This window comes from Salmo trutta, chromosome 35 (genome assembly GCF_901001165.1).
Source record: "Salmo trutta chromosome 35, fSalTru1.1, whole genome shotgun sequence".
NCBI lineage: Eukaryota > Metazoa > Chordata > Actinopteri > Salmoniformes > Salmonidae > Salmo > Salmo trutta.
The window spans coordinates 10,457,560-10,485,193 of NC_042991.1; the positions used below are offsets into that span (position 1 = coordinate 10,457,560).

The 27,634-nt window shown below is 45.4% G+C and overlaps 1 protein-coding gene across 1 annotated transcript in view; it reads left to right on the top strand.

The window, feature by feature from the left end:
• The first annotated feature begins 10,599 nt into the window (after positions 1 to 10,599).
• The window catches only part of LOC115174603 (sodium/potassium/calcium exchanger 4), a 78,725-nt gene continuing 61,690 nt past the window's right edge, over positions 10,600 to 27,634 (top strand). Inside the window, exons 1-2 of the mRNA XM_029733298.1 lie at positions 10,600 to 11,510; positions 21,467 to 21,589. Coding sequence (XP_029589158.1) covers positions 11,354 to 11,510; positions 21,467 to 21,589 — 280 coding nt within the window. The 5' untranslated portion in view covers positions 10,600 to 11,353. The remainder of the gene's footprint in view (positions 11,511 to 21,466; positions 21,590 to 27,634) is intronic.

The following is a 27,634-nucleotide window of genomic DNA, read 5'->3' on the forward strand; positions in this document are numbered from 1 at the left end:
CTCTAATTTGGATCTATGCTTTGGTCTCACAGGGTTAGAAAGCCCTCCCTGATGACAGAGATGTTTGCCACTGGAGGGAAGATGACAGGCTGATTTCTGACAGGCTGCTTTTTCTGACAGGCTGCTTACTGACATGTCAACCTGACCCCTGCGGATTGGTCTGTGGCTGTGTGCGGCATCTTTCCTCTCCTGCCTGTTATCTTGGTAGTTGAGGTGACCTGCGGGGCCCAGGGGGAGGTGCGCAATCTCCATCCCACAGCGCCTCAAGATCAAGGCTATGGTCTACGGCGGTCTACCCTTATGAGACAAGTTTGTATGGTTTGTAATTGCGGGATGATCCAATTGCTGATTACTTTTTTTTACAACGCCCCTCATTTTGACATTACCACAAATGACTTCAGTGACGGCAGACTCAGACAGAAGTGCAGTATGTAGCGAACATGTAGCAGCGCAAGAATTCAGTTTGAGTCATCAGGCAAGCACACAGGTGCACATAAATGCTTGGACACATGGTCATGCACATAGACACCTTCATATATTACTTATCAGGGGCGCAACTTTGGTTTTAGAAGGGGGGGTTGGGGGGGTGTAATGTGTATATATATTTTTTTTAAATGTAGGGGGTAGATCAGCTTTAATATTGCAGATATATTGTGGCTTCCATCAATGTAATTGTCTGCATCATTTCCATTCCACCATATTTTTTTTGTTTAAATATATTTTCCTTTATTATTTTCCCCTAACCCTACCATCCCTCCCCTAAATGAGATAAACGAATGGAAAACAACTCTTAGGCTTCTACTTCCAGATTATACATTTGTCCCTTGACACAGTATATTTTACAATAGTTATCTTTTGTTTGTTTTTAGTCCCATCCTTCAGCTCCACTCAACCCCTCCCATCTATCTCTGAACACCATCCAGTTTTGTGCTGTGATGTTTCACAAAAGTTCTGAACATTTCTATTCTCATAGATTCTACATATTGTAAATTAAAAATAAACATTTTTGTCACGACTTCCACCGAAGTCATCTCCTCTCCTTGTTCGGGCGGCATTCGGCGGTCGACGTCACTGGCCTTCTAGCCATCGCCGATCCACTTTTCATTTTCCATTTGTTTTGTCTTGGTTTCAATTCCCCAATTACTTGTTCATTATTTAACCCTCTGTTCCCCCATGTTTGTTTGTGAGTAATTGTCTGTATGTAATATGGTCCGTTATTGTGGGCTCGCATTATTGCGTTGTATTTGTTTGTATTTTGAGTAAATACGTTTTTTACTCATATCTGCTGTCCTACGCCTGACTCCTCCACACCAGCTCACACAGACTTTTTTACAGAATGACTCACCTGAAATGGAATCAGCAGGAGCAGACGACCCCCCTTTTTGCGGTTGAAGAGTGCGTCCAGCAGCACGCGACCATGTTACAACGTCTGGGCACCGCCATGGATCGCGTGCTGCAGACGATGGATAGATGGGAGAGAGAAGGAGGTCCTCCAACGCCTCCACCAGCCCCACTACAGCAGGCTCTACTGGCCACCCCTCCTTCACCCGGTCCCAGCGGGATTCGGCTCGCACTCCCGAGGGAATATGATGGGACGGCTGCCGGATGCCAGGGGTTCCTACTCCAGCTGGAGCTCTACCTGGCGACCGTCCACCTGGCTCCTTCGGGACTTGAGAGCGTGTCCGCCCTCATCTCCTGACTCTCAGGTAAAGCCCTGGAAATGGCCAATGCCGTATGGCGTAAGGGAGACGTGGCATTGGACCATTACGCAGAGTTCACCCGCCGCTTTCGGGCAGTTTTCGACCACCCACCTGAGGGTCGAGCGGCAGGTGAACGTCTGTTCCACCTGAGGCAGGGACGAGGAGCATGCAGGATTTCGCTTTGGACTTCAGGACCCTGGCCGCCAGCGCGGGATGGAACAACAGGGCCCTTATCGATCACTACCGGTGCAGTCTGCGCGAGGACGTCCGTCGGGAGTTGGCCTGCCGAGACACCACCCTCACATTGGACCAGCTGGTGGACCTGTCCATCCGGCTGGACAACCTGCTGGCCACCCGTGGATGTCCGGATCGGGACCCGTCAGTTCCATTCCCCAGCACCTCGATCTGACCCTCATGGAGCTAGGAGGTGCTGCATTTAGGGCGACCGGAGGAGGGGCCAATCCCTGCACCATCTGTGGCCACAGAGGGCACACTGCTGGTCGGTGCTGGGGGGCTTCCTCAGGGAGTCGAGGCAGCAGACAGGGCACTATCGTGTCACCCCAGGTGAGTCGGCACCAGGCTCACTCAGAGCCCCCTGTTGCTCACATGTATGTGTTTATCAAATTTCCTGAGTTTTCCCCGCATTCCCAGCATAAGGCCCTCGTAGATTCAGGCGCAGCTGGGAATTGTATTGACCGTTCATTTGCTCATAGTTTAGGGATCCCGCTTGTTCCTGTAGATATGCCCTTCCCTGTGCACGCCTTAGATAGTCAACCATTAGGGTTAGGGCTGATTAGGGAGGCCACCGCTCCACTTGACATGGTTACGCAGGAGGGTCACAAGGAGAGAATCAGTCTCTTCCTTATTGATTCTCCTGCGTTTCCTGTGGTGCTGGGTCTACCCTGGTTGGCCTGTCATGACCCCACTATTTCGTGGCAACAGAGGGCTCTCAAGGGGTGGTCACAACAGTGCGCAGGGAGGTGTGTGGGAGTTTCCATCGGTGCGACTACAGTGGAAAGTCCAGACCGCACGGTGGTCACTGTGATCTGATAATACCCCGATAGTCAATACATGGGCGCGCTTCTTCACAAAATTGGATCTCAGGAGCGCTTACAACCTGGTGTGTATTCGGGAGGGGGACGAGTGGAAGACGGCATTTAGTACCACCTCAGGGCACTATGAGTACCTCGTCATGCCGTACGGGTTGATGAATGCTCCATCAGTTTTCCAGGCATTTGTTGACGAGATTTTCCGGAACCTGCACGGGCAGGGTGTAGTGGTGTATATCGACGACATTCTGATATACTCCGCTACACGCGCTGAGCATGTGTCCCTGGTGCGCAGGGTGCTTGATCGACTGTTGGAGCATGACCTGTACGTCAAGGCTGAGAAATGTCTGTTCTTCCAACAGTCCGTCTCCTTCCTACGGTACCGCATTTCCACTTCATGGGTGGAGATGGAGAGTGACCACATTTCAGCCGTGCGTAATTGGCCGACTCCCACCACGGTAAAGGAAGTGCAGCTGTTTCTAGGGTTTGCCAACTTCTATCGGAGGTTTATCCGGGGTTTTGGTCAGGTAGCGGCTCCCATTACCTCACTGCTGAAGGGGGGACCGGTGCGACTGCAGTGGTCGGCTGAGGCAGACAGCTGAGGCAGACAGGGCTTTTGGTCACCCGAGGGCTCTGTTTACCTCAGCTCCCGTGCTGGCTCATCTGGATCCCTCTTTGGCGTTCATAGTGGAGGTAGACGTGTCCGAGGCTGGGATAGGAGCCGTGCTATCTCAGCGCTCAGGTACGCCACCGAAGCTCAGCCCCTGTGCCTTCTTTTCGAAAAAGCTCAGCCTGGCGGAGCAAAACTATGATGTGCTTTACAGCCCCAGCAGAATAATAGAATTTCTGAATGCATGATATTCCGTTTCACTGGCATATAGTGGGCATTTTTCTCTAAATAGAGATGACTAGAAGGGCCATTTGTATGAACATAACAAGATTCAACAACTGAGACATAAACTGAACAAGTTCCACAGACATGTGACTAACAGAAATTGAATAATGTGTCCCTGAACAAAGGGGCTGTCGTCAAGGCTCTGAAGGTGTGGAGACATTGGCTTGAGGGGGCGAGACACCCTTTTCACATCTGGACTGACCACCGCAATCTGGAGTACATCTGGGCGGCGAAGAGACTGAACCCTCGCCAGGCAAGGTGGGCCATGTTTTTTACCCGTGTTCACCCTGTCCTACCGACCAGGTTCCCAGAACGCTAAGGCAGACGCAATGTCCCGGATGTATGACACAGAGGAGCGGTCCATGGATCACACTCCCATACTCCCGGCCTCTTGCCTAGTGGCACCGGTAGTGTGGGAGCTGGACGCGGACATCGAGCGGGCGTTACGTACAGAGCCCACTCCTCTCCAGTGTCCAGCTGGGCGTCTGTACGTTCCGTCTGCTGTCCGCGACCATTTGATTTATTGGGCACACACGTCACCCTCCTCTGGTCATCCTGGCATCGGTCGGACAGTGCGTTGCCTTAGTGGGAAGTACTGGTGGTCCACCTTGGCCAAGGACGTGAGGGTTTATGTTTCCTCCTGCTTGGTGTGCTCCCAGTGCAAGGCTCCCTGGCACCTGCCCAGAGGGAAGTTACAACCCCTACCCGTTCCACAACGACCATGGTCGCACCTGTCGGTGGACTTCCTGACGGATCTTCCTCCCTCACAGGGCAACACCCTGATCTTGGTCGTGGTGGATCGGTTTTCTAAGTCCTGCCGTCTCCTCCCTTTGCCGGGTCTCCCTACAGCCCTACAGACTGCGGAGGCCCTGTTCACTCACGTCTTCCGGCACTACGTGGTGCCTGAGGACATAGTCTCTGATCGGGGTCCCCAGTTCACGTTCAGGGTTTGGAGAGCGTTCATGGAACGTCTGGGGTCTCGGTCAGCCTCACCTCAGGTTTTCACCCCGAGAGTAACGGGCAGGTGGAGAGACTAAACCAGGATGTGGGTAGGTTTCTGCGGTCATATTGCCAGGACCGGCCGGGAGAGTGGGTGACGTTCATCCCCTGGGCAGAGATGGCCCAAAACTCACTCTGCCACTCCTCCACTAACCTCTCTCCCTTCCAGTGCGTCCTGGGGTATCAGCCAGTTTTGGCACCTTGGCATCAGAGTCAGATCGAAGCTCCTGTGGTGGATGAATGGTTTAAGCACTCGGAGGAGACCTGTGACGCCGCCCATGTACACCTGCAACGGGCCGTGAGGCGGCAGAAGACGAGTGCCGACCACCACCGCAGTGAGGCCTCGGTGTTCGCACCAGGGGACCGGGTCTGGCTCGCGACCCGAATCCTGCCCCGCCGCCTGCCCTGCCGGAAGCTGAGCCCGCGGTTTGTGGGCCATTCAAAGTCCTGAGGAGACTGAACGAGGTATGCTACAGGTTACAGCTTCCCCCAGATTACTGTATTAATCCTTCGTTCCATGTGTCTTTCTTCAGGCCGGTGGTGGCTGGTCCACTCCAAGAGTCTGAGGTGCAGGAGGTTCCTCCACCCCCTCTGGACATCGAGGGGGCCCCGGCGTATGCTGTTCGAGCCATCCTGGACTCGAGGCGTCAGGCGAGGGGCCTTCAGTACCTCATAGAGTGGGAGGGGTACGGTCCGGAGGAGAGATGCTGGGTACCGGTGGAGGACGTCTTGGACCCTTTGTTGCTGCGGGAGTTCCACCGTCTCCATCCGGATCGCCCTGCGCCTCGTCCTCTGGGTCGTCCCCGAGGTCGGTGTTGGCGCGCTTAAGGGCGGGTACTGTCACGACTTCCGCCGAAGTCGGTCCCTCTCCTTGTTCGGGTGGCGTTCGGCAGTCGACGTCACCGGCCTTCTAGCCATCGCCAATCCACTTTTCATTTTCCATTTGTTTTGTCTTTGTCTTACACACCTGGTTTCAATTCCCCAATTACTTGTTCATTATTTAAACCTCTGTTCCCCCATGTTTGTTTGTGAGTCATTGTTTGTATGTAATACGGTCCGTTATTGTGTGCTCGCAATATTGTGTTGTATTTGTTTGTATTTTGAGTAAATACGTTTTTTACTCATATCTGCTGTCCTGCGCCTGACTCCTCCACACCAGCTTACACAGACTTTATTACAATTTTTGTTAAGAGTATTATTATATTATTGATCGATTGACTATGACTTTTTAAATCACCCAGCAGTGCTATTTGCAGAGGTGGACATAACTTGACAGTGGGTCTGGTGGTCCTCACATTTTCTGGGGCATCGAAAGATAATTTCTACACAATCTAATATGACCCATGGCCCTTCTAGTCGTCTCTATTTAGAGAAAAATGCCCACTATATGCCAGTGAAACGGAATATCATGCATTCAGAAATTCTATTATTCTGCTGGGGCTGTAAAGCACAAAAGGGGACATATTTGCATATGTTGTGGTCTTGTGAAGGCTGGCTGAATTCTGACAAAGAGTATGTTCTTTTATCGCAACATGTCTACAGATTCTCCCTTTTCCCTGTTTTTGTTTGCTTGGAAATGTTGATACTGGAGACTGTTATCAGAAGAAACTGTGTAACCTGACATTTTTAGTGGCTAATAAATGCATTGCCATGTGGTCCCGTGTGGCTCAGTTGGTAGAGCATGGTGTTTGCAACGCCAGGGTTGTGGGTTTGATTCCCACGGGGGACCAGTATGGAGAAAAAATGTATGAAATGTATGCATTCACTACTGTAAGTCGCTCTGGATAAGAGCGTCTGCTAAATGACTAAAATGTGAATTGGAAGGATGGTTATCCACCCACAATGTATGGAAGACATGTCAAGTTATGTAAAGCATCACTACATTTGATGTTTGCAACTTTCATAAGGTCTGGATGCCTTTATATGGAATACTGTACAACGAAAGCGGTCTTTATTGCCTATTTAGGCAACTCCTAGCTGCTGAGTTGCTCAGTCCTGGCTCTGGGGGTCTGCTGTACTGTTGTCACTCTGGCCTTGGCCTAACAAACCTGAAACCAATAATGAATGTTTCACTAAGATCCCAAGGCTGAGTGGGGTGTGTTGGGTTGGGGCGCTGTAGGGCCGTGGACCCCTAGGGGCAGGACGGGGTGACCCAGCTATATGGTGTGCAAGTAAAAAGAGCTCTACAGTACTATTAGGCCTATGATATGAATTATATGGAGGGTGAACTGTTTCTGTGTGTTAATATGTAGGTGTATGTGTTTTCATTCAACTTTTGTTTTCCAAACCTTTCCCTTGAGACATAAAAAAGAAAGGAAGTGTTAGGGTGAGAGTTCAGTTACTGACTTGACAGGTGGGGGTCGGGCGTGTAGGCGGCTTGGGTTGGCTGAGCGGTCTGGCTGAAATGTTATATAGAGGATGTCTTAAAGACAATACAAAAGTCTTTGTACTTTATTTGTAAGAGTTGTTGGACCATTTTTTTCAATTTTCGCCTAAAATGACCTCAGGACCTGAAGCAAGGATATGCATATTATTGATACCATTTGAAAGGAAACACTTTGAAGATTGTGGAAATTTGAAATTAATGTAGGAGAATATAACACATTAGATCTGGTAAAAGATAATACAAAGAAAAAAATGATTTTTTAAAATCATCTTTGAAATGTAAGAGAAATGCACAATTTATATTTTGGCCACTAGATGGAAGCAGTTTTAGACTGATTCAATGAATCATTGCATTTCTGTTCAAAATGTTATATCAAGACTGCCCAAATGTGCCTAATTGGTTAATTCATAAATGTTCAAGTTCATACATTTTCAAGTTCTACTGTAAATTGGATAGTGCAGTTAGATTAACAATAATTTAAGCTTTCTGCCCATACTATATCCTGGGAAATGTTCTTGTTACTTACAACTTCATGCTAATCACATTAGCCTATGTTAGCTCAACCATCCCACGCGGGGGTGAATAGTAAAAAGAAAAACCCTTGAATTAGTAGGTGTGTCCAAACTTTTGACTGGTACTGTAATTCACCTCAATTTCATACTAAACTCAGCAAAAAACAGAAACGTCCTCTCACTGTTAACTGCGTTTATTTTCAGCAAACTTAACAGGTGTAAATATTTGTATGAACATAACAAGATTCAACAACTGAGACATAAACTGAACAAGTTCCACAGACATGTGACTAACAGAAATGGAATAATGTGTCCCTGAACAAAGGGGGAGTCAAAATCAAAAGTAACAGTCAGTATCTGGTGTGGCCACATTAAGTACTGCAGTGCATCTCCTCCTCATGGACTCCAACAAGGCACCTGGAAGTTCCCGGGATATTTCTGGGGGGAATGGCCCTAGCCCTCACCCTCCGATCCAACAGGTCCCAGACGTGCTCAATGGGATTGAGATCCGGGCTCTTCGCTGGCCATGGCAGAACACTGACATTCCTGTCTTGTAGGTAATCATGCACAGAACGAGCAGTATGGCTGGTGGTATTGTTATGCTGGAGGGTCATGTCAGGATGAGCCTGCAGGAAGGGTACCACATGAGGGAGGAGGATGTCTTCCCTGTAACGCACAGCGTTGAGATTGCCTGAAATGACAACAAGCTCAGTCCGATGATGCTGTGACACACCGCCCCTCTCCACCTCCAAATCGATCCCACTCCAGAGTACAGGCCTCGGTGTAACGCTCATTCCTTTAACGATAAACGCAAATCGGACCATCACCCCTGGTGAGACAAAACCACGACTCGTCAGTGAAGAGCACTTTTTGCCAGTCCTATCTGGTCCAGCGACAGTGGGTTTGTGCCCATAGGCAACGTTGTTGTCTGTGATGTCTGGTGAGGACCTGCCTTACAACAGGCCTACAAGCCCTCAGTCCAGCCTCTCTCAGCCTATTGCGGACAGTCTGAGCACCGATGGAAGGATTGTGAGTTCCTGGTGTAACTCGGGCAGTTGTTGTTGCCATCCTGTACCTGTCCCGCAGGTGTGATGTTCGGATGTACCGATCCTGTGCAGGTGTTGTCACACGTGGTCTGCCACTGCGAGGATGATCAGCTGTCCATCCTGTCTCCATGTAAAGCTGTTTTAGGCGTCTCACAGTACGGACATTGCAATTTATTGCCCTGGCCACATCTGCAGTCCTCATGCCTCCTTGCAGCATGTTCACGCAGATGAGCAGGGACCCTGGGCATCTTTCTTTTGGTGTTTTTCAGAGTCAGTAGAAAGGCCTCTTTAGTGTCCTAAGTTTCCATAACTGTGACCTTAATTGCCTACCGTCTGTAAGCTGTTTGTGTCTTAACGACCGTTCCACAGGTGCATGTTCATTAATTGTTTATGGTTCATTGAACAAGCATGGGAAACAGTGTTTAAACCCTTTACAATGAAGATCTGTGAAGTTATTTGGATTTTTACAAATTATCTTTGAAAGACAAGGTCCTGAAAGGGGCCGTTTGTTTTTTTGTTGCTGAGTTTAGTATATCAAACTGTGAACATCCCAGTGGCCAGGGTCAGTCAGTGAGTAAAGGGTGGATGCTGCTCAGGAAAGATGCAGACAGATATTAGATTGGGTTTTTCCAATTCAGCACTATGAAATCGGGCAGGCATCTTCCCTTTTTTTCTCTCCCACTCGCCAAGTGCCCTTTTGGGTAGTGGTATAATTATAGATTGTTGGTATACATTTTTTTTTTTTCGGTTGTTCTGAACTCACTGCACCAAAGTCTACCCCTATCCCGTCCGTTGGTCTGCCCTGTATGGAGATTGCCGCCTGGTATCCAAACATGCATTGTGATGCGGGTCATCGGTCGTGTGTGTGTGTTGCAAGCTATCTAGTTTAAATATAAACAGTACTGCCACACCAGCATAAGATGTGATTAACATTCGATTTACATCATTCGCTTTGGTTGGCTGATAGCCTATGCGCAGCAGCGCTTCATCATTTATTTCATTATAGAATCATAGCGGGGGAAGGTGCTGGAGGTGTTGCAGCACCCCTGAGGAATTGAAATAAATGTGTCAAAATTATAGAATAACTGCTGTCTGAAAGAAATGTAATAATTCGGAATAGCCTACTGCACCATGTGTAGGGCTATAATTTAGCCACAGAGGATCAATAGCTTCTTTTAAAAATAGCCTTGCTGTGGATTGCCTGTCTCCCAATAACAAGGCATAGTCTGCAGTCGGGATTGCACCTCAAATCTGTCAGTGAACAGCATGCAGACAAAACAGGCCTTTCGTGATATTTCAAATACAATGAAGGGAAAACACAGGTTGGAAAGGAAATGACTCCTGCTGAAAATAAAATACTAATCTGTCTGCTGTAGGCTACCAAATTATTGTATCAACCTCCAGATAGGCCTATTGAGCGAACATTGTTTAGTCTTCAAGTGAGAGTATTTTGGCACAAGCGCATCGGCAAGGCCAGTGAGCAGCACATCATTGGGTGAGTCAGTGAAACTGGAAAGCTTTTTTAGGATTATAATTTCCTCCTCATATTGTACAATAATTGTCAACACACACCTGGTCCTACGGTAGGCTGTTGATGGATTCAAGAGGTTGTTTTTATTGATCTCAGTTTGTCAAAGTAGCCTGTCATTTCAATCATTTGTGCAGTAAGCTATTAAAAATATTATGCCAAAGTCTCCAGTCATGCACATTTACATAGAAGTGCGTGAAATGTGTTCATAAAAAAAGGCCATTTTTTTTCCTGGACCTAGGCTACTAAAGATGTACAACTTCTGTAAGCACTGCTACCGCTCAATGCCACTACGCAAATACGATGATACGCATGCAATGCTTTAAAGGTGTTTTTTGGGGGGGGGGTCAAAGAAACAGAAGTTCTAGATCAGAGTGGTCGATGAGCTGCTGTCAGGATTTCAAGGTGGATGGTCCAGTGTTTTCAGTTCAGTTGTAACCGAGCCATAGACAAGAATATTATCCATTGCCGCAAACTATCACGTGTCTGCACATGACACCCTGGGAAAAGTTGCAGTTGGAGGAATCCGGCGAGGTGTTTTAAATGGACCGAAGACTCTAGTTTAAAGGAAAACTGCACCGGGAGCGACGGAGTTGGCGATAGTCTCATCATCCGCACGCGTATTATTCTGCTCTACGACGAATTTAAGGGGAGGTTTTCGAACGATGTGACATGACTGCTACCCGAATGTAACAATTAGGCTAACCTTGATGAAATCCGATTGCGCTCTTCCGCCCCGTATTAAATGAAACCAGTCGGGTGCGCACAGTTCTGCGGCCATATTTAGTTTAATCATTTAACTGAAGAGGATGCTTTAAATGTACATTCAGTAGAACATTGAAGGCTACCTTGAAGACAACCCGGAATAGCCCCCAATTAATTTCAAATGCCATGGTAGCTTATTTGCTTAAACGTAAAGGTCCGAATCTGGGGTTTGCGAGATAAATGCTGAATTGATTGGAGACCTTCGGAATTGACCGCCCTGTCATTCATTGCCTGTTGTGTAGGCACGGAATTTTCACGCGCTGTTCTAGCAATCCAACAGCTGAACAACATTGTCTAGGTAGCCCATCCAAACTGACCGCCACACTACTTCGCATCTGCGCCCCGGCCACTTGAAATGAGGACCGCGTCCCGAGCCTGTTCTGTGTGAAGCCGCAAAAACGGGCAATACCTTCCGTCTCTCCCGTCCGCAGTGAGGCAAGGACAATAAGTCCCCGTTTGGCCGTGCTGCAGCCATGGACCAGGACGAGAACAAGAGCGTCTCGAAAAAGACCATAATCACAAAGATTTTCAAAGTTCGCAGGAGGAGAGAGATGCTTTTCGTGCAAGTGTGTTTTCTCTGCAGTGTCCTCTGCATGGCATGGAGCATGTCAGTATTGCTGACAAAGACAGGTGAGTGTGAGCCGGGGAAACTGCTGAGAAACGTGGGGCAGGGAGGACAGCTGAGAATTCTGCGGTGTAATAGTGCACCCTCTAACCAGCTAGCCATTAGTTATATACAGAGAATTGTCTTTCACCACGCTTATAAAAATACATGTTCAAGGACATGCAAGCACAGCATTGACCGAATCATTTATGGTGCCCCCCCCCTCCAGCATTTCCAGATATTCATCTGCATCAAACCATGTTGAGATAAGATGGAACCACTGATAAAGTGCATGGTTATTGCTCATAATTATTCAGTGCAAAATGCTTAGTGAAGTGATGGTTTATAACAATGTCGAGAGGTTTTGAGAAACTCTGCATTTAGTCTCAATGTCGACGCAGTGGCTGTTTGCCTCGGCATTATGACCCAACGCTCTCATGACAACTCCCATATTCATTGTGAGGATACCTCTGCGATATGGGGTCACTATAATTTTTCTTCATCGTGTTCGACTATGCGTTGGTCTGTCCGTATGCCGCAGTGTGCGCGGCTGCAACACGCTAAGAAGCGTGCAAGGTGGCTTACACCTCGACAACCATATACATCACCTCGGATGTAGGCTGTCATAGAACCTCAACAATATGTTATCGTGTGGGTTGGTAAACATTTGGTTTGAGCGTTGTCACCCTATGGCAGATGCCTGTCCCAGGCGCGAGAGCAACCAACCTGGCGCACCAGTCGCTCAGCGTTTGAGAGAGAATGAGCGTAGGCTTGTGGTAATGCTGGCATCATCGTGTCTCGCCCAGGGCTTCACACACCGTTGCACACTGGACAGGGCCGGCTCTATCCTTTTGGGCCCCCCTTTCCTGCAATTGTATATATTTTACCATGGGGCTGCGAGAACATTTAGCAATTGTATAACGTTTCCTGAAATTCTACACATTTTGCCATGACTTATGTCAAGTTAAAATTATCTTAGAAAGTGACGAACAAAATCTATGGGCCCCTGGGCCCCTGGACACTTGCCCTTCATGCCTGGTCGTTAATTTGGATGTGATTACTACAAGTTTAGATAGTTGGCTAGAATAATTTACCAATCTAAAAAATGTTAGCTGACATTGGCTAATTGAGTGACTGAAATAAGAGAATCTGCTGATGCACAACCACATTTCAAAACTTGCACCTGTTTGTATTCTACTATTGTAACTCAATAGTAAGTACAGACCCCGACTGAGTTGCCCATTCCTGGGCTATATGGTAGGCTATACACAGTTGCAATTTAACCTGTGGCATCGATTATTAGAAACATTTATTCTCATGTCAAAATAGACTAGTGCAAATAGGATCATTTTGTTCAGAAAGTCAGTCTTGTCCAAAATAGTTTTGTGAGTTAGTCATGACTTACTTGAGGGGTAGGTTGAGTTGGACATTGCTCATTTGCCCACTCACGGGATACACAGTTGCAATGATTGGACTCTATCCAATCCTACCGCCCATCAGCACAACAGATGCATAAACACATCATGCATTTAACTTGAGAAATACTGCACCAAACACCTTAATGTCAAATTGTGCAAATTACATTTCAGCAAAAAAATACATTTCTGGAGTTATCCTATATTCATGGACTGTTTTGGGGAAATTACACTGGCTTTGTTCATATGGTGTCTCATGGGAGACAAACCTTTAACTGCCACATCAAACCACACCCAAGACTGAAATTCGGTGTGTTCAATCGCTCTTTAAGTTTGATGGCTGACCATGTGTGTGACATGCCCAAAAACCAAAGGTCATGGGCCCCCACGCACTTGTCATAAATCACCTCAGGCACATGTGAACATTCAGGATGAGTTGCCAACACATTAGGAATATGTAATCAGACAAGTAGCCCTGTCCGTTTGCTTTTGAACAGAACTGGACTGATAAGCACTGTCACTGACATTTTGTTATGACAGGAATAGAGATTTCACCCTAGATCAATTACAAATGACCAATGGTTGTCAGTCATCCTTTCTTTAGGCTGTAGCGTTTAGGATTGACACTAAGCTCTGAGAGCACAACTTAAACAAAGGACTGGGAGTTTTTTAAAGGACTGTCTGGTTTAGGATTTCTGCTGTCACCTTGGCACAGCGGTCAGAATGCAATGAGGAGAGAGAGATGAGAAATCCAGTTTTAAGGGTAATTATTATATACAGTTGAACAGAGGCACATGGGGGGGAGGGTTTGGATGGAGGTTAAGTGTTGGGATTGTAAGGCCTCTAGGTTGGATAGGAATAATGTTAGGAATTGTGTCTTGTAAGGCCTTGGAGAAAATATTGGATGTGAGGGTCTGGAATGGAGATATAAAAGGGTAACATTAAGAACACAACTTAAATGGTGCAGACATGACAAAGTAGTACCATGTGATTATGGGGAATAGGCTTAACATATAACTTAGGAGACTGCCAGGATAAACGTAACAAATGAGCATTAGCATGGATATAAGGGATATGACAAGTTTAAACAGCATAATATACATTGTATTCAACACTTTTCTCAGAGAATAAATATATATACAGTACCAGTCAAAAGTTTGGACACACCTACTCATTCCATGGTTTTTCTTTATTTTTACTATTTACTACATTGTAGAATAATAGTGAAGACATCAAAACTATGAAATAACACATATGGAATCATATAGTAACCAACCCCAAAAGTGTTAAACAAATCAAAATATATTTTATATTTAAGATTCTTCAAAGTAGCGGCCCTTTGCCTTGATGACAGCTTTGCACACTCTTGGCATTCTCTCAACCAGCTTCATGAGGAATGCTTTTCCAACAGTCTTGAAGGAGTTCCCACATATGCTGAGCACTTGTTGGCTGCTTTTCCTTCACTCTGCGGTCCAACTCATCCCAAACCATCTCACTTGGGTTGAGGTCGGGTGATTGTGGAGGCCAGGTCATCTGATACAGCACGCCATCGCTTTTCTTTTTGGTTAAATAGCCCTTACACAGCCTGAATGTGTGTTTTGGGTCATTGTCCTGATGAAAAACAAATGATAGTCCCACTAAGCGCAAACCAGATGGGATGACGTATTGCTTTAGAATGCTGTGATAGACATGCTGGTTAAGTGTGCCATGAATTCTAAATAAATCACCGACACTATCACCTGCAAAGCACCATCACACCTCCTCCTCCATGCTTCACGGTGGGAACCACATATGCGGAGATCATCCGTTGACCTACTCTGCGTCTCACAAAGACATGGCGGTTGGAACCAAAAATCTCAAATTTGGACTCATCAGACCTAAGAACAGATTTCCACCAGTCTAATTTCCATTGCTCGTGTTTCTTGGCCCAAGCAAGTCTCTTCTTTTTAGTGTCCTTTAGTAGTGGTTTCTTTACAGCAATTCAACCATGAAGGCCTGATTTCACACACTCCTCTGAACAGTTGATGTTGAGATGTGTCTGTTACTTGAACTCTGTGCTGCAATCTTAGGTAAGTTAATTGCTATTTCTGAGACTGGTAACTCTAATGAATTTATCGTCTGCAGCAGAGGTAACTCTGGGTCTTCCTTTCCTGTGGCGGTCCTCATGAGAACCAGTTTCATCATAGTGCTTGATGGTGTTTGCGACTGCACTTGAAGAAACTTTCAAAGTACTTGAAATTTTCCTGGATTAACTGACCTTCATGTCTTAAAGTACTGATGGACTGTCGTTTAATTTTGATTATTTGAGCTGTTCTTGCCATAATATGGACTTGGTCTTTTATCAAATAGGGCTATCTTCTGTATACCACCCATACCTTGTCAAAACACAACTGATTGGCTCAAACATATTAAGAAATTAAGATATTCCACAAATAAGCTTTTAACAAGGCACACCTTTTAATTGAAATGCATTACAGGTGACTACATCATGAAGCTGGTTGAGAGAATGCCAAGACTGTGCAAATCTGTCATCAAGGCAATGGTTGCTAATTTTGAAGAATCTCAAATATAAAATACATTTTGATTTGTTTAACACTTTTCTTTGGTTACTACATGATTCAATATGTGTTATTTCATAGTTATGATGTCTTCACTATTATTCTACAATGTAGAAAATAGTAAAAATAAAGAAAAACAATAGAATGAGTAGGTGTGTCCAAACCTTTCACTGGTACTGTAAATGAAAAGGCCCTTTATCAGTCACAGCCAATGGCCGGCGGAAGGATAGGGCATCACCAAGCAAACTAAAGCATGCTGCTTACAAAGGGAACTGGAGAGTGAAAAATGTAGAGGAGAGGTGATTAAGAGAGTGGGAACAGGTGTGGTCGGAAGGGGTGTGGCCTAGGGTAATTGGAAGCATTTGGAGTCCTGTAGAGTGCCATTACCCTTCACAATAATACCACATGGGCCTTATGGGGCTTTCAAGACAACTCGGAACTAAAAAAAAAAAACTAGGTTAAATCATGACGTCAGTGATCTTCATGTCGGAAATCTGAGCTCTAGAAAGATGCCCGAGTTTCTGACTTGGAATTCCGAGTTGAAAGACAGAGTTCCCAGTTGTCTTGAACGCACTGATGTAGGAGATTTCCCAGTTCAGAGTTCCAACAGTAGTGGAACATGTCCATCTGCGTCCACTCAGGCCCCTGAGCGCAGAAACCCACCATAAATCGCCTCATTATGCTATGTACTGTAGGCCTATGTCCGACCGCACTGATATGTTGGAGTTTTTATTAATTACATTAAAAACAACAAGAGGCTTAAAAGATTATTCTGGAATGATATACAGACAAGCTTGCCGCAAATCTCTTATCTCCAAAAGACGGGATCTAAGGGGACCAAAGTTAAAGCTTTATGGTCAGTAATGGCTTGCCTTTTTTTTGCATTTAATCAAGGTTGAATGACCTGTGCACCGTGCGCCGTGATTGTCACCATAAGAGGGTATTTGATAAGAGAGCATGCTGTGAGCCTACCATGATTAGACATGTCACATGTTTGACCATCACCTTTTGTGAGGCGAGGCAGATGTTGGAGGCAGGTGTTTGATCAGAGAGAAATACAGGTATAACCCCTCACCTCCCCTCCATTATCCCCCTTTAATTCTCCCCCCTCCCTAATCCCCTCTGAACGCATCTGACTGCTCTCCATATTGCTCTCAATCCCAAATCACCATAAGAATAGGAACCAGGCATTTGTAATATGCCCATGTCCCTTTTCTGACTCCTGTTTATATGGATGGGAGTACTCTGGGGTTGTTTGTCTGTGACAAATGTAGTGCCAACAGAATAAGGGCAGATGGATGGGAATTGAGTGAAGGATTACTTAAGGGTTATGTCTCTCTGTCACTCTCCATTTTCATTGGAGCAGGGTATGTCTCCATGATGAAGATGGGGAAGGTAGAGTACTTTTGAGAGTATGCCAGGTGGTTACAGAGCTAGGGCCAGGCCTGGTCTGACAGGTGTGTGTGCTGTAGGGGTGATGGTGAGGGAGATGGCACTGGGAAGTCTCAGCAGTGTCAGGGCAGGAAGGCGGAGAGGAGCCGTGTTTGTGTGGGAGCCGTTCGTGGCACAGGAACTTGGCAGAGATTGATGGGTGTCATTGGTTCATCTCGCTCGCCAGCTAATTGGACTGGGTTGCAGGATGATTATGCCCTCTGTTTCTCTCTCTCTCTCAGTGTAGTCCTGATAGGGCCCTATAAAATCTGTTTTATTTTTTTCCTGATTCTGTGAATTGTTTTCTCCAAAATTCCATTTTGTTTTCCCAGTATTGTCAGGTTTTTTGCTGACACCATTTTGAGAAAAACAAAACAGTTGCATGTTCTAAATCCAGAACAATGCTTAAACCAGATCAGGAGACCACCTTTGAGGTCTGGGGAAAAAAATACATGTCGAATTTTGGATGTAGTTACCTTTTAATGTACGTGAGCACCAGCCAGAGACCAGTGTTTCTTAGCGCTCATGTGATTGCAGAGTTTGCTAAACAAATGGCCACTGGACTGATGCAAATATTCATGATATCATTCTGCCAGGTAGACATGGTCTACTTTGTAGTTCACATTTAATTGAGGAGATTTTTGGGAAAGCCTTTCCATCTACCAGCAGACAGTTATCGTTAGCATTGACGCTAACGGCTACACAAGGTGAAGACTAGACATACGCATGCAAACACCTCGCACAACACACCAATGGGAGCATTCCTGTTCCGTTTCAGAAAGTTGCATGTAAATATGAATTTGTTTGCATTTTGTTTATGTTTATGTTTATGATTAACTTGAGCAAATTAATGCATTTTCGAATAACTTCAATGTATTTAGTTTATTTCCTACTAAGTTAAAAACATTAAAAAACGGCAAACATTTGCCTCCACCCTATGGCAAAATGTGTAGAATTGCAGGAAATTGCCTGTAAAACTGCAACATTTTCTCTTCGCACCGTTGCAAAATATGTAAAATTGCAGCAAAATGCACAGAATTACATTCCCATCAAAGTTGCCCATCCCTGATCTACAGCTACCCTTTGGTCTCCCATTCAAGGTTTTAACCAAGCTCAATCCTGCTTGGCTATGATATTTGTTACTGACCATTACCAATGTGCCATTGTGAGAGTGATTGTTGAGAGATCCCCACTTAAAAACTAAATAGATTCACTGCTACTATCAAAGTCATCCTCAAGGGTAATAAGTTTAACAGAGCAAATAAAATTTGTCCATACTTGTATCAATCATCAATGACGCTATTTAGGCCTATATACTGTAGCATTTGAAAAGTCATCAACAGCAATTGTTTTGAATTCAACCCATAATTCAACTAAAAATGGACAATACAATAGGCCTAGGGTTTCAAGCTCTGGTTGATTTCAAATTTGATGATATTTAATGATATTATTGAATTGTGTTTGGTTGTCAACACAACAAAATATCAACACTTTGCCCTCAGAACAACCTTAATTCGTCGGGGCATGGACTCTACAAGGTGTTGAAAGTGCTCCACAGGGATGCTGGTCCATGTTGACGTCAATGCTTCCCACAGTTATCAAGTTGGCTGGATGTCCTTTGGATGGTGGACCATTCTTGATACACACAGGAAACTGTTGAGCGTGAAAAACCCAGCAGTGTTGCAGTTCTTGACACAAACCGCAACGTGTGGCACTTTCTACCATACCCCGTTCAAAGGCACTTCCATTTTTTGTCTTGCCCATTCACCCCTGAATGGCACACATACACAATCCATGTCTCAATTGTCTCAAGGTTTAATAAACCTTTAACCTGTCTCCTCCCCTTCATCTACTCTGATTTTGAAGTGGATCTAACAAGTGACATCAATAAGGGATCAAAGCTTTCACCTGGATTCACCTGGTCAGTCTATGTTATAGAGATAGCAGATGTTCTTAATGTTTTGTATATTCAGTGTGTATGTTGGATTCACATCTCCATCTCAACCAAAAATCTAAGTTAAAGAATAGGACAAAATAAAATCAAACTTCGGTTTAAAAGCGCATTTAAAGTTTGATTTGATTTGGTCCTACTCTATAACTTAGATTTTTGGTTGAGATGGAGACGTGAATCCAACATATCAATTATTCATTTGTAGTCAAACTGGAATTAATGCCAGAATAAATCAGTGGCACAGATGGAACTATTCAAGCAGAAAATACATCTCCTTCAAATGTTGATATCTGGTTGCGTTGACAACCAAACACAATTCAATATCACTTTTGAAATACAACAAATAGCCTTTTGACTTGTCGACAAGTTAACAAATGATATGTTGGATTCATGTCTCCAACTCAACCAGAAATAAAAGTTAAAGAAGGAGATTAAGCCAGTGGCTCGGATGGAACTGTCCAAGCAGTAGATAAATATCCTTTTAAATGTTCATTTTTGGTTGCGTTGTCATCAAAACACAATTCAATATTACTTTTGTAATGCAGTAAATACAGCTTAATGTTAAGGCCATTTTACAAACCAATGTAACATTCAACCTTAAAATCCATGGCCACATTTCTTCTCATGTAATAATCTAAGGCATGCATGTTCAATATATAGTAGCATGCATAGGTCAACATCGCAGGTCTGTGGAGATCTTCACAATTGCTGTAATAATCTGTGCAGAATCAGTTGCACCATGTGCTTTTAATGTAGTCTCAACTGCAATCCAAGTCACTCGGGCACCCGAGTAGTGCAGTGGTCTAAGGCACTGCATCTCAGGGCTAGAGGCATCACTACAGATCCTGGTTTGATTCCAGGCTGTATCACAACCAGCTGTGATTGGGAGTCCATAGGGCGGCGCGCAGTTCCCCAGGGTCGTTAGGGTTTGGCTGGGGTACGCCATCATTGTAAGTAAGAATTTACCTAGTTAAATAAAGGATAGAAAAATACACATTTGGTTCTCCTGTGATATCGCATTAGTCTGTATAAATAAACAAAATATCTGATGTTGAATTCTCATTTGAACTTTGCTGTGCTTTTAAATGGTTCAAATGCAGTGATAGACATTTGGTTGACAACTAAACCAAAAATCAGACTTTGTTTTTCCATTGGAATTTGGTTGTGCTTTTAGATGGTTGAAAGCACAGTGATAACACATTGGAGGTTTAACTACAGTTTGACTGTCTTTTTGAGTAGGTGAATATAGGTTGTCATCTCATTGATCAACGTCTCAAACCAAATATTACCCAATTGTCCATGTCAAAATTACGTAGGGTAATGTCTTTGTTTTCTGCTTCAAGGAAGCAAATTAGTTTTGGTTTTCAAGCACCTAGCTTGTTCTGCCTCGCAATTTTCATGGTTTCATCCTGAGGCTTCTATCTATTATAGAATTCAGATGTCGTAACGCATCTTAATGTCTTAACTCAACGCTCGAGTCTGGTTGGTCTGTTCAGTTCTTGACCGTGACTTGACCAACAATCAATACCCTAAGGGAAAGGTTAGTTAGTCAGTCATTCGGTTAAGTCGCTAATCCTTTTCTGTTGGGGGTTGAAATCAGTGAGCCTATAATCTAACTGGGGTCCAACACTGACAGTTTGTAAATCTGGGTTCTTTGCACATTGCAATCTCATTGAAAACCTTCGAGAAATGACTGATGGAAAGCCAGAAGCGTCGCAAGTTGGCCGTGTGTATGGGTGATTTGCATCCAGTAATCGGGAATTAAACAGTTCTCATTTTGTATTCATCCCACTTGAAACATTCAAACCTGAAAGGATGAGGGAAATTCATTATTGAAGCCTACTCCATCCTACAATGCGATTAGTTGTCAATCTAGTTTGAGGTAGAATTTCCATGCATATCCATTTCGTTTCAAGTGATCAACATTACAATCACTGTCATGATTTATGAATGCATCTGTATTTTTCAGCACCTTTTTCACAGATACATTGGTTATGTCTCGTTCAATGATACTCAGTGGTGAGAAAAAGTACTCAATTGTCATACGCGTGTAAAAGTAAAGATAATACCTTAATAGAAAATGACTCAAAGTCACCCAGTAATACTTGAGTAAAATTCTAAAAGTATCTGGTTTGAAATGTACTTAAGTACAGAGGTGGAAAAAGTAAATGCTATACATCAAATGATTTATATTATGCAAACCAGATGGCACGTTGTTATTGTTTTTTACATTTTTCGGACAGCCAAGGGAACACAGACATTATTTACAAAAATGCAGTATTTGTGTTTAGTGAGTTCGCCAATCAGAGGCAGTAGGGATGACAAAGCGTTATATTGCTAGGTGCGTGAATACAATGATATTGCTGTCCTGCGTGAGCATTCAAAATGTTGAAAGGACTTTTGGGTGTCAAGGAAAATGTATGGGAGTAAAAAATGTCTTTAGGAATGTAGTGGAGTAGAAGTTGTCAAATATATAAATAGTAAAGTACAGATACCCCCCAAAAAACTGCTTAAGTAGTATCTTAAAAGTATTTTTAATGAAGTACTTAATAACACTGATGTTACTCAACTTCTTTATGTAACATGGCTATGATTTTCTATGAGCAAGGATACCTCTTTTCTTCCAGGGTACGGAATAACATTAAAAAATGGACACGAGAAGCATGAACATTGGGGAAGGAAGCTCATGGGACATGAACCCGACAACGACAATGAGACCGAGACCGAGTCAAAGAACTGCACAGAGCCAGGTATGCTCCCATCACTGGGGAAAACTACTGTCGACCATGGCAATAGTTTTGTATTTATTATTTGAACCCTGATTACTGTTATATAGAGCTTGCCAGCTTGTAGTCCTGAAAAACGTACATGAGTTACCTCTGGTTCGTTCAGCCATTCCTATGGGGGAAATGAATGGGGAAAGAATGGGGTTTTGGGATAAATACAGAAAATAAGGTCAGAGGTTAACACAGGCTCAGGAGATCTTATACGTTTTGTTCTATGAGATAATATTAGTCAGTTAACATGACCTTTATGAATTATGAAGCCTTTATGCCTTATGTTCTTGTTTTAATAATATACCCACATGGAAAAATGCTATAGTATACTATGGTATAAATACTATAGTATTCACTGTAGTATTTTTGCACACTTTGCTGTAGTATTCATCAGGGTTACCCAACTTGTGACCGTTTTATTTGGCCCCCCAAGATTTCTGAACAAAAAGTGATGTATTTTTTATTTTCTTTGAATTTTCATTATTGGACATAAAAGATTGTAAAAACACCAGTTATTTTAATTTTGGAAATCTGTTCCCAATTATTCCCATGCATAATAGAGACACATGATCATATACAAATGTAAGCAAAGTTTGAAATGATCATGTTTTTGTCAAAAATGTTATGTATTTGTGATTCTTGCCGTCTACAAATTATTTGTAATTATGTTCCGGCCCCCTGACCATAGGATCACCATAAAAAACAGCCTGCGTCTGAATCTAGTTGAGGATCCCTGCTGACATGCCGTAATGTTAAATAATGGTGTTGTATTAATTGTGACAGGCTCACGTTTTACTGGTACAGCGTACCCCCACTATTTATTTTACTGGGACGCCGTACCGAACCGTACCCCCTTACTTTAACCCCTGAATGTGTTACAGCAACGAAATCACGCTCTCCTGCTGCGCTACGATGTTAGTGGCTGTGACGTAGGGTTCAGCCAGTAGTTGATGAACAGTCGGAAGAGTGAATGAAATGGTAGGAGGGACACCCCAGCTTCAAATGGTGTCAGATTTCGCATCCTGCTTCACAAAGGCAGAAGAGACATACTCCTGGGTTCGTGAGAATCACGGCTAACGCTCCAGCAAGCCATTTCCATCTATGGTGTCTACAGATTAATTTATAAGTGAAAATGTCAGTCGGAACCGGTACCAGAACAACGCAGATCCCTAAAACAGGGGACTTTGCATCTTTAAACACTCTGAGGGTGACACAAGGTAACAGACACTTTTGGAAGGTTGTGTTGCCGGCTATTTATAGTTTCTTTGTGACACATTTGGCCCAATGGAGATTGAGTGTCTGTTTCTCATTACCAGCCACAGCTAGCAGAATCCTTTGGGGGCCTCACTGAAAGTGTTGAGGGTTGAAGCATCGTCTTATAAGAGGAAGTTTTGTCAGTGTTAAGTGTTGAAGTGTTTACTTCAATCTAGGCCTCCATGATTGGAATATGAGTTAACACTTATTTTTAACACTAACACATTTTCAACACTTTAACACTACAAGTGTTTGCCTATCTATAATTTGAGGATGAGTAATTTATTTATATTTTTATATTACTCTCCAAGTATATTGGATTTGTATTGTCAAGCACTTTGAACATTTAGAGCATTAACTAATTTAAATACAATAGGGTCCTTTTGAGATGAGTGCCAGTTGACAAGATTATGTGCTGAAAATTTTACTACTTCTAATCCAGAGGGGGATTACCTTATTTTTTTTTTGTTTACGTCTTCTTGCCCACTGCAGGCAGACTGCCCCACTCTACCCTTCTCCTGGCAAACAATATGTTTTATAATCTAAAATCCTGGCTATTTTACATGCTCTGCTCATATGAGAGCACAGTTTTGTTTCCAGGAATAGGCTCAGTGTGACCAAGACGCCCACCTGACATCCTAGAGTCTCCACAAGCGCTCCCCCTCAGCCTCGGCCATCTGGGGCAGGGCATGGAGATATGGGCTGGGGATGGCACCAGGGTAGTTCATATAGATGGATGAGAATTATTATTATCCTAGGCTTTTTTTGTATCCTGAGTATGTGCCCCAGCTAAAGCTGTGCGTAATTAGGCCAGTGTTTGTGAGATGAATAGATTATTTTCCGCCTGATTTGGTCTCCTCTCTCCTCCTCATCATTATCTCTTCGCTCAGTACTTCTGGGTTCACCAGAGGTGCTAATGTTGATCAGAGCTGGATGACGCTTAATGATGACCGTTGTCGTAAATTAGGTTTATTGTCCGTTCAGCAATATTACATTCTTAGAAATACATTTTTTTCTATAAATAAAGCTACAAATTACGTTGCTGGTACACTAGACTATGAAGCACAGAGATCAAATAAAAAACAATATATAATGATATTTTACTTCATTCAAAGAATCATTATATGGACTGGAATGCTTCCGTATTCTTTCTTTTTCTTTTTTGACCCGTCACTCACTTGAGTCATTAACCCTCACTCTGATCTAATTAAAACGTGTGTTTTAGAGATTTAATTTCTCCTTTGACTGTCCCAGTGATGAATGCAAACTGTAGTACTGCTGTAACTGTAGTTCTGCTTAATTTGAAAGCAGTACTGTTTTATTGCAAAGCTCATGTTTTATTAGCCCTTACAAGGTGACGTGATCCAAATTGGCGAGGGAACAATTTGTTTTTCACTTGTACATTGTTACAGGCACTTACTCAAATGCTGCGGGTCTTTTAAACAATTTCATTTCTTTCAGGCCCCCAATGCTAATTTAAAGCTGCAGACTTGACACCGCTTAAGTAAAAAACCAATAATGTCTCCGTGCTTTCTGGAAATGCTATAATGTCCAAAAGTTATGGGCGGAGCTAGAAAGTTGGCTGTTAGAAGTATTACAGTAAACCTCAGTCTGCATATTTCAAGACATGGAATATGTGTCACGACTTCCACCGAAGTCGGTCCCTCTCCTTTTTCGGGCGGCGTTCGGCGGTCGACGTCACCGGTCTTCTAGCCACCGCCGATCCACTTTTCATTTTTCCATTTGTTTTGTCTTTGCTTTACACACCTGATTTCAATCCCACAATTACTGTTTCATTATTTAACCCTCTGTTCCCTCATGGGTTTTTGTGAGTGATTGTTTGTTGTATTGTGGTCCGTATTGTGGGCTTGGTAATTCTCTGTTATTTTGATGACTTTGAGTAAAGTTACTTTTATTTACTCATCTCTGCTGTCCTGCGCCTGACTCCTCTGCATCAGCTACACATAGACCCTTACAGAATCACTCACCCTGAAGAATGGAGTCAGCAGGAGCAGACGCCCTCCCAGTTCCAGTGGAGGAGCGCGTTCAGCAGCACGCGACCATGTTGCAACGTCTGGGCACTGCCATGGATCGCATGCTGCAGACTATGGATCATTTGGGGAGAGGAGGAGGTTTTTCAGCGCCTCCACCAGTTCCACTACAACAGGTCCTACAGTCCACCCCTCTTTCCCCTGGTCCCAGCGGGATTCGACTCGCGCTCTCGAGGGAGTATGATGGGATGGCTGCCGGATGCCAAGGGTTTCTACTACAACTGGAGCTCTACCTGGAGACCGTGCACCCGGCTCCTTCGGGGCGTGAGAGTGTGTCCGCCCTCGTCTCCTGCCTCTCAGGCAAAGCCCTGGAGTGGGCCAGCGCCGTATGGTGTGAGGGAGATGCGGCGTTGGCTCATTACGCAGAGTTCACCCGCCGCTTTCGAGCAGTGTTCGACCACCCGCCTGAGAGTCGAGCGGCGGGTGAACGTCTGTTCCACCTGAGGCAGGGGACAAGGAGCGAGCAGGATTTCGTCTTGGACTTCCGGACCCTGGCAGACAGCGCGGGATGGAACGACAGGTCCCTAATCGATCACTACTGGTGCGTATCCGGGAGGGGGCGAGTGGAAGACGGCATTTAGTACCACCGCAGGGCACTATGAGTACCTTGTCATGCCGTACGGGTTGATGAATGCTCCATCAGTTTTCCAGGCCTTTGTTGACGAGATTTTCTAGGAACCTGCATGGGCAGGGTGTAGTGGTGTATATCGACGACATTCTGATATACTCCGCTACACGCGCCGAGCATGTGTCCCTGGTGCGCAGGGTGCTTGGTTGACTGTTGGAGCATGACCTGTATGTCAAGGCTGAGAAATATCTGTTCTTTCAACAGTTCGTCTCCTTCCAAGGGTACCGCATTTACACTTCAGGGGTGGAGATGGAGAGTGACCGCATTTCAGCCGTGCGTAATTGGCCGACTCCCACCACGGTAAAGGAAGTGCAGCGGTTTCTAGGGTTTGCCAACTACTACCGGAGGTTTATCCAGGGTTTTGGTCAGGTAGCGGCTCCCATTACCTCACTGCTGAAGGGGGGACCGGTGCGGATGCAGTGGTTGGCTGAGGCGGACAGGGCTTTTGGTCACCTGAAGGCTCTGTTTACCTCGGCTCACGTGCTGGCTCATCCGGATCCCTCTTTGGCGTTCATAGTGGAGGTGGACGTGTCCAAGGCTGGGATAGGAGCCGTGCTCTCTCAGCGCTCGGGCACACCACCAAAGCTCCGCCCCTGTGCTTTCTTTTCGAAGAAGCTCAGCCCGGCGGACCAAAACTAGGATGTGGGGGACCGGGAGCTGTTGGCTGTTGTCAAGGCTCTGAAGGCGTGGAGACATTGGCTTGAGGGGGCTAAACACCCTTTTCTCATCTGGACTAACCACCGCAATCTGGAGTATATCCGGGCAGCGAGGAGACTGAACCCTCGCCAGGCAAGGTGGGACATGTTTTTTACACATTTTGTTTTCACTCTATCTGACCGACCAGGTTCCCAAAACGCTAAGGCAGACGCACTGTCCCGGATGTATGACACAGAGGAGCGGTCCATGGATCATATTCCCATACTTCCAGCCTCTTGCCTGGTGGCACCGGTGGTGTGGGAGCTGGACGCGGACATCGAGCAGGCGTTACGCACAGAGCCCACTCCCCCCCAGTGTCCAGCTGGGCGCCTGTACGTTCCGTCTGCTGTCCGTGACCGTTTGATCTATTGGGCCCATACGGCACTCTCCTCTGGTCATCCTGGCATCGGTCGGATGGTGCGTTGCCTTAGTGGGAAGTACTGGTGGTCCACCTTGGCCAAGGACGTGAGGGTTTATGTTTCCTCCTGCTTCGTGTGTGCCCAGTGCAAGGCTCCCAGGCACCTGCCCAGAGGGAAATTACAACCCCTACCCGTTCCACACCGGCCATGGTCGCACCTGTCGGTGGACTTCCTGACGGATCTTCCTCCTTCACAGGGCAACACCACGATCCTGGTCGTTGTGGATCGGTTTTCTAAGTCCTAGTCCTGCCGTCTCCTCCCTTTGCCGGGTCTCCCTACAGCCCTACAGACTGCGGAGGCCCTGTCTGAGGACATAGTCTCTGATCGGGGTCCCCAATTCACGTCCAGGGTCTGGAGAGAGTTCATGGAACGTCTGGGGGTCTCGGTCAACCTCGCCTCAGGTTTTCACCCCGAGAGTAACGGGCAGGTGGAGAGAGTAAACCAAGATGTGGGTAGGGTTCTGCAGTCATATCGCCAGGACCGGCCGGGGGAGTGGGCGGCGTTCATCCCCTGGGCAGAGATGGCCCAAAACTCACTCCGCCACTCCTCCACTAACCTCTCTCCTTTCCAGTGCGTACTGGGGTATCTGCGGGTTCTGGCACCGTGGCATAAGAGCCAGATCGAAGCTCCTGCGGTGGACGAATGGTTCAAGCGCTTGGAGGAGACCTGGGACGCCGCTGACCGTCACCGCAGCAAGGCCCCGGTGTGATTGGGTCTGGCTCTCAACCCGAAACCTGCTCCTCCGCCTGCCCTGCTGGAAGCTGGGTCCGCGGTTTGTGGGGCCATTTAAAGTCCTGAGGAGACTGAACGAGGTATGGTACAGGTTACAGCTTCCCCCAGATTATCGTATTAATCCCTTGTTCCATGTGTCTCTCCTCAAACCGGTGGTGGCTGGTCCACTCCAGGAAGCTGAGGTGCGGGAGGTTCCTCCTCCCCCTCTGGACATCGACGGGGCCCCGGCGTATGCTGT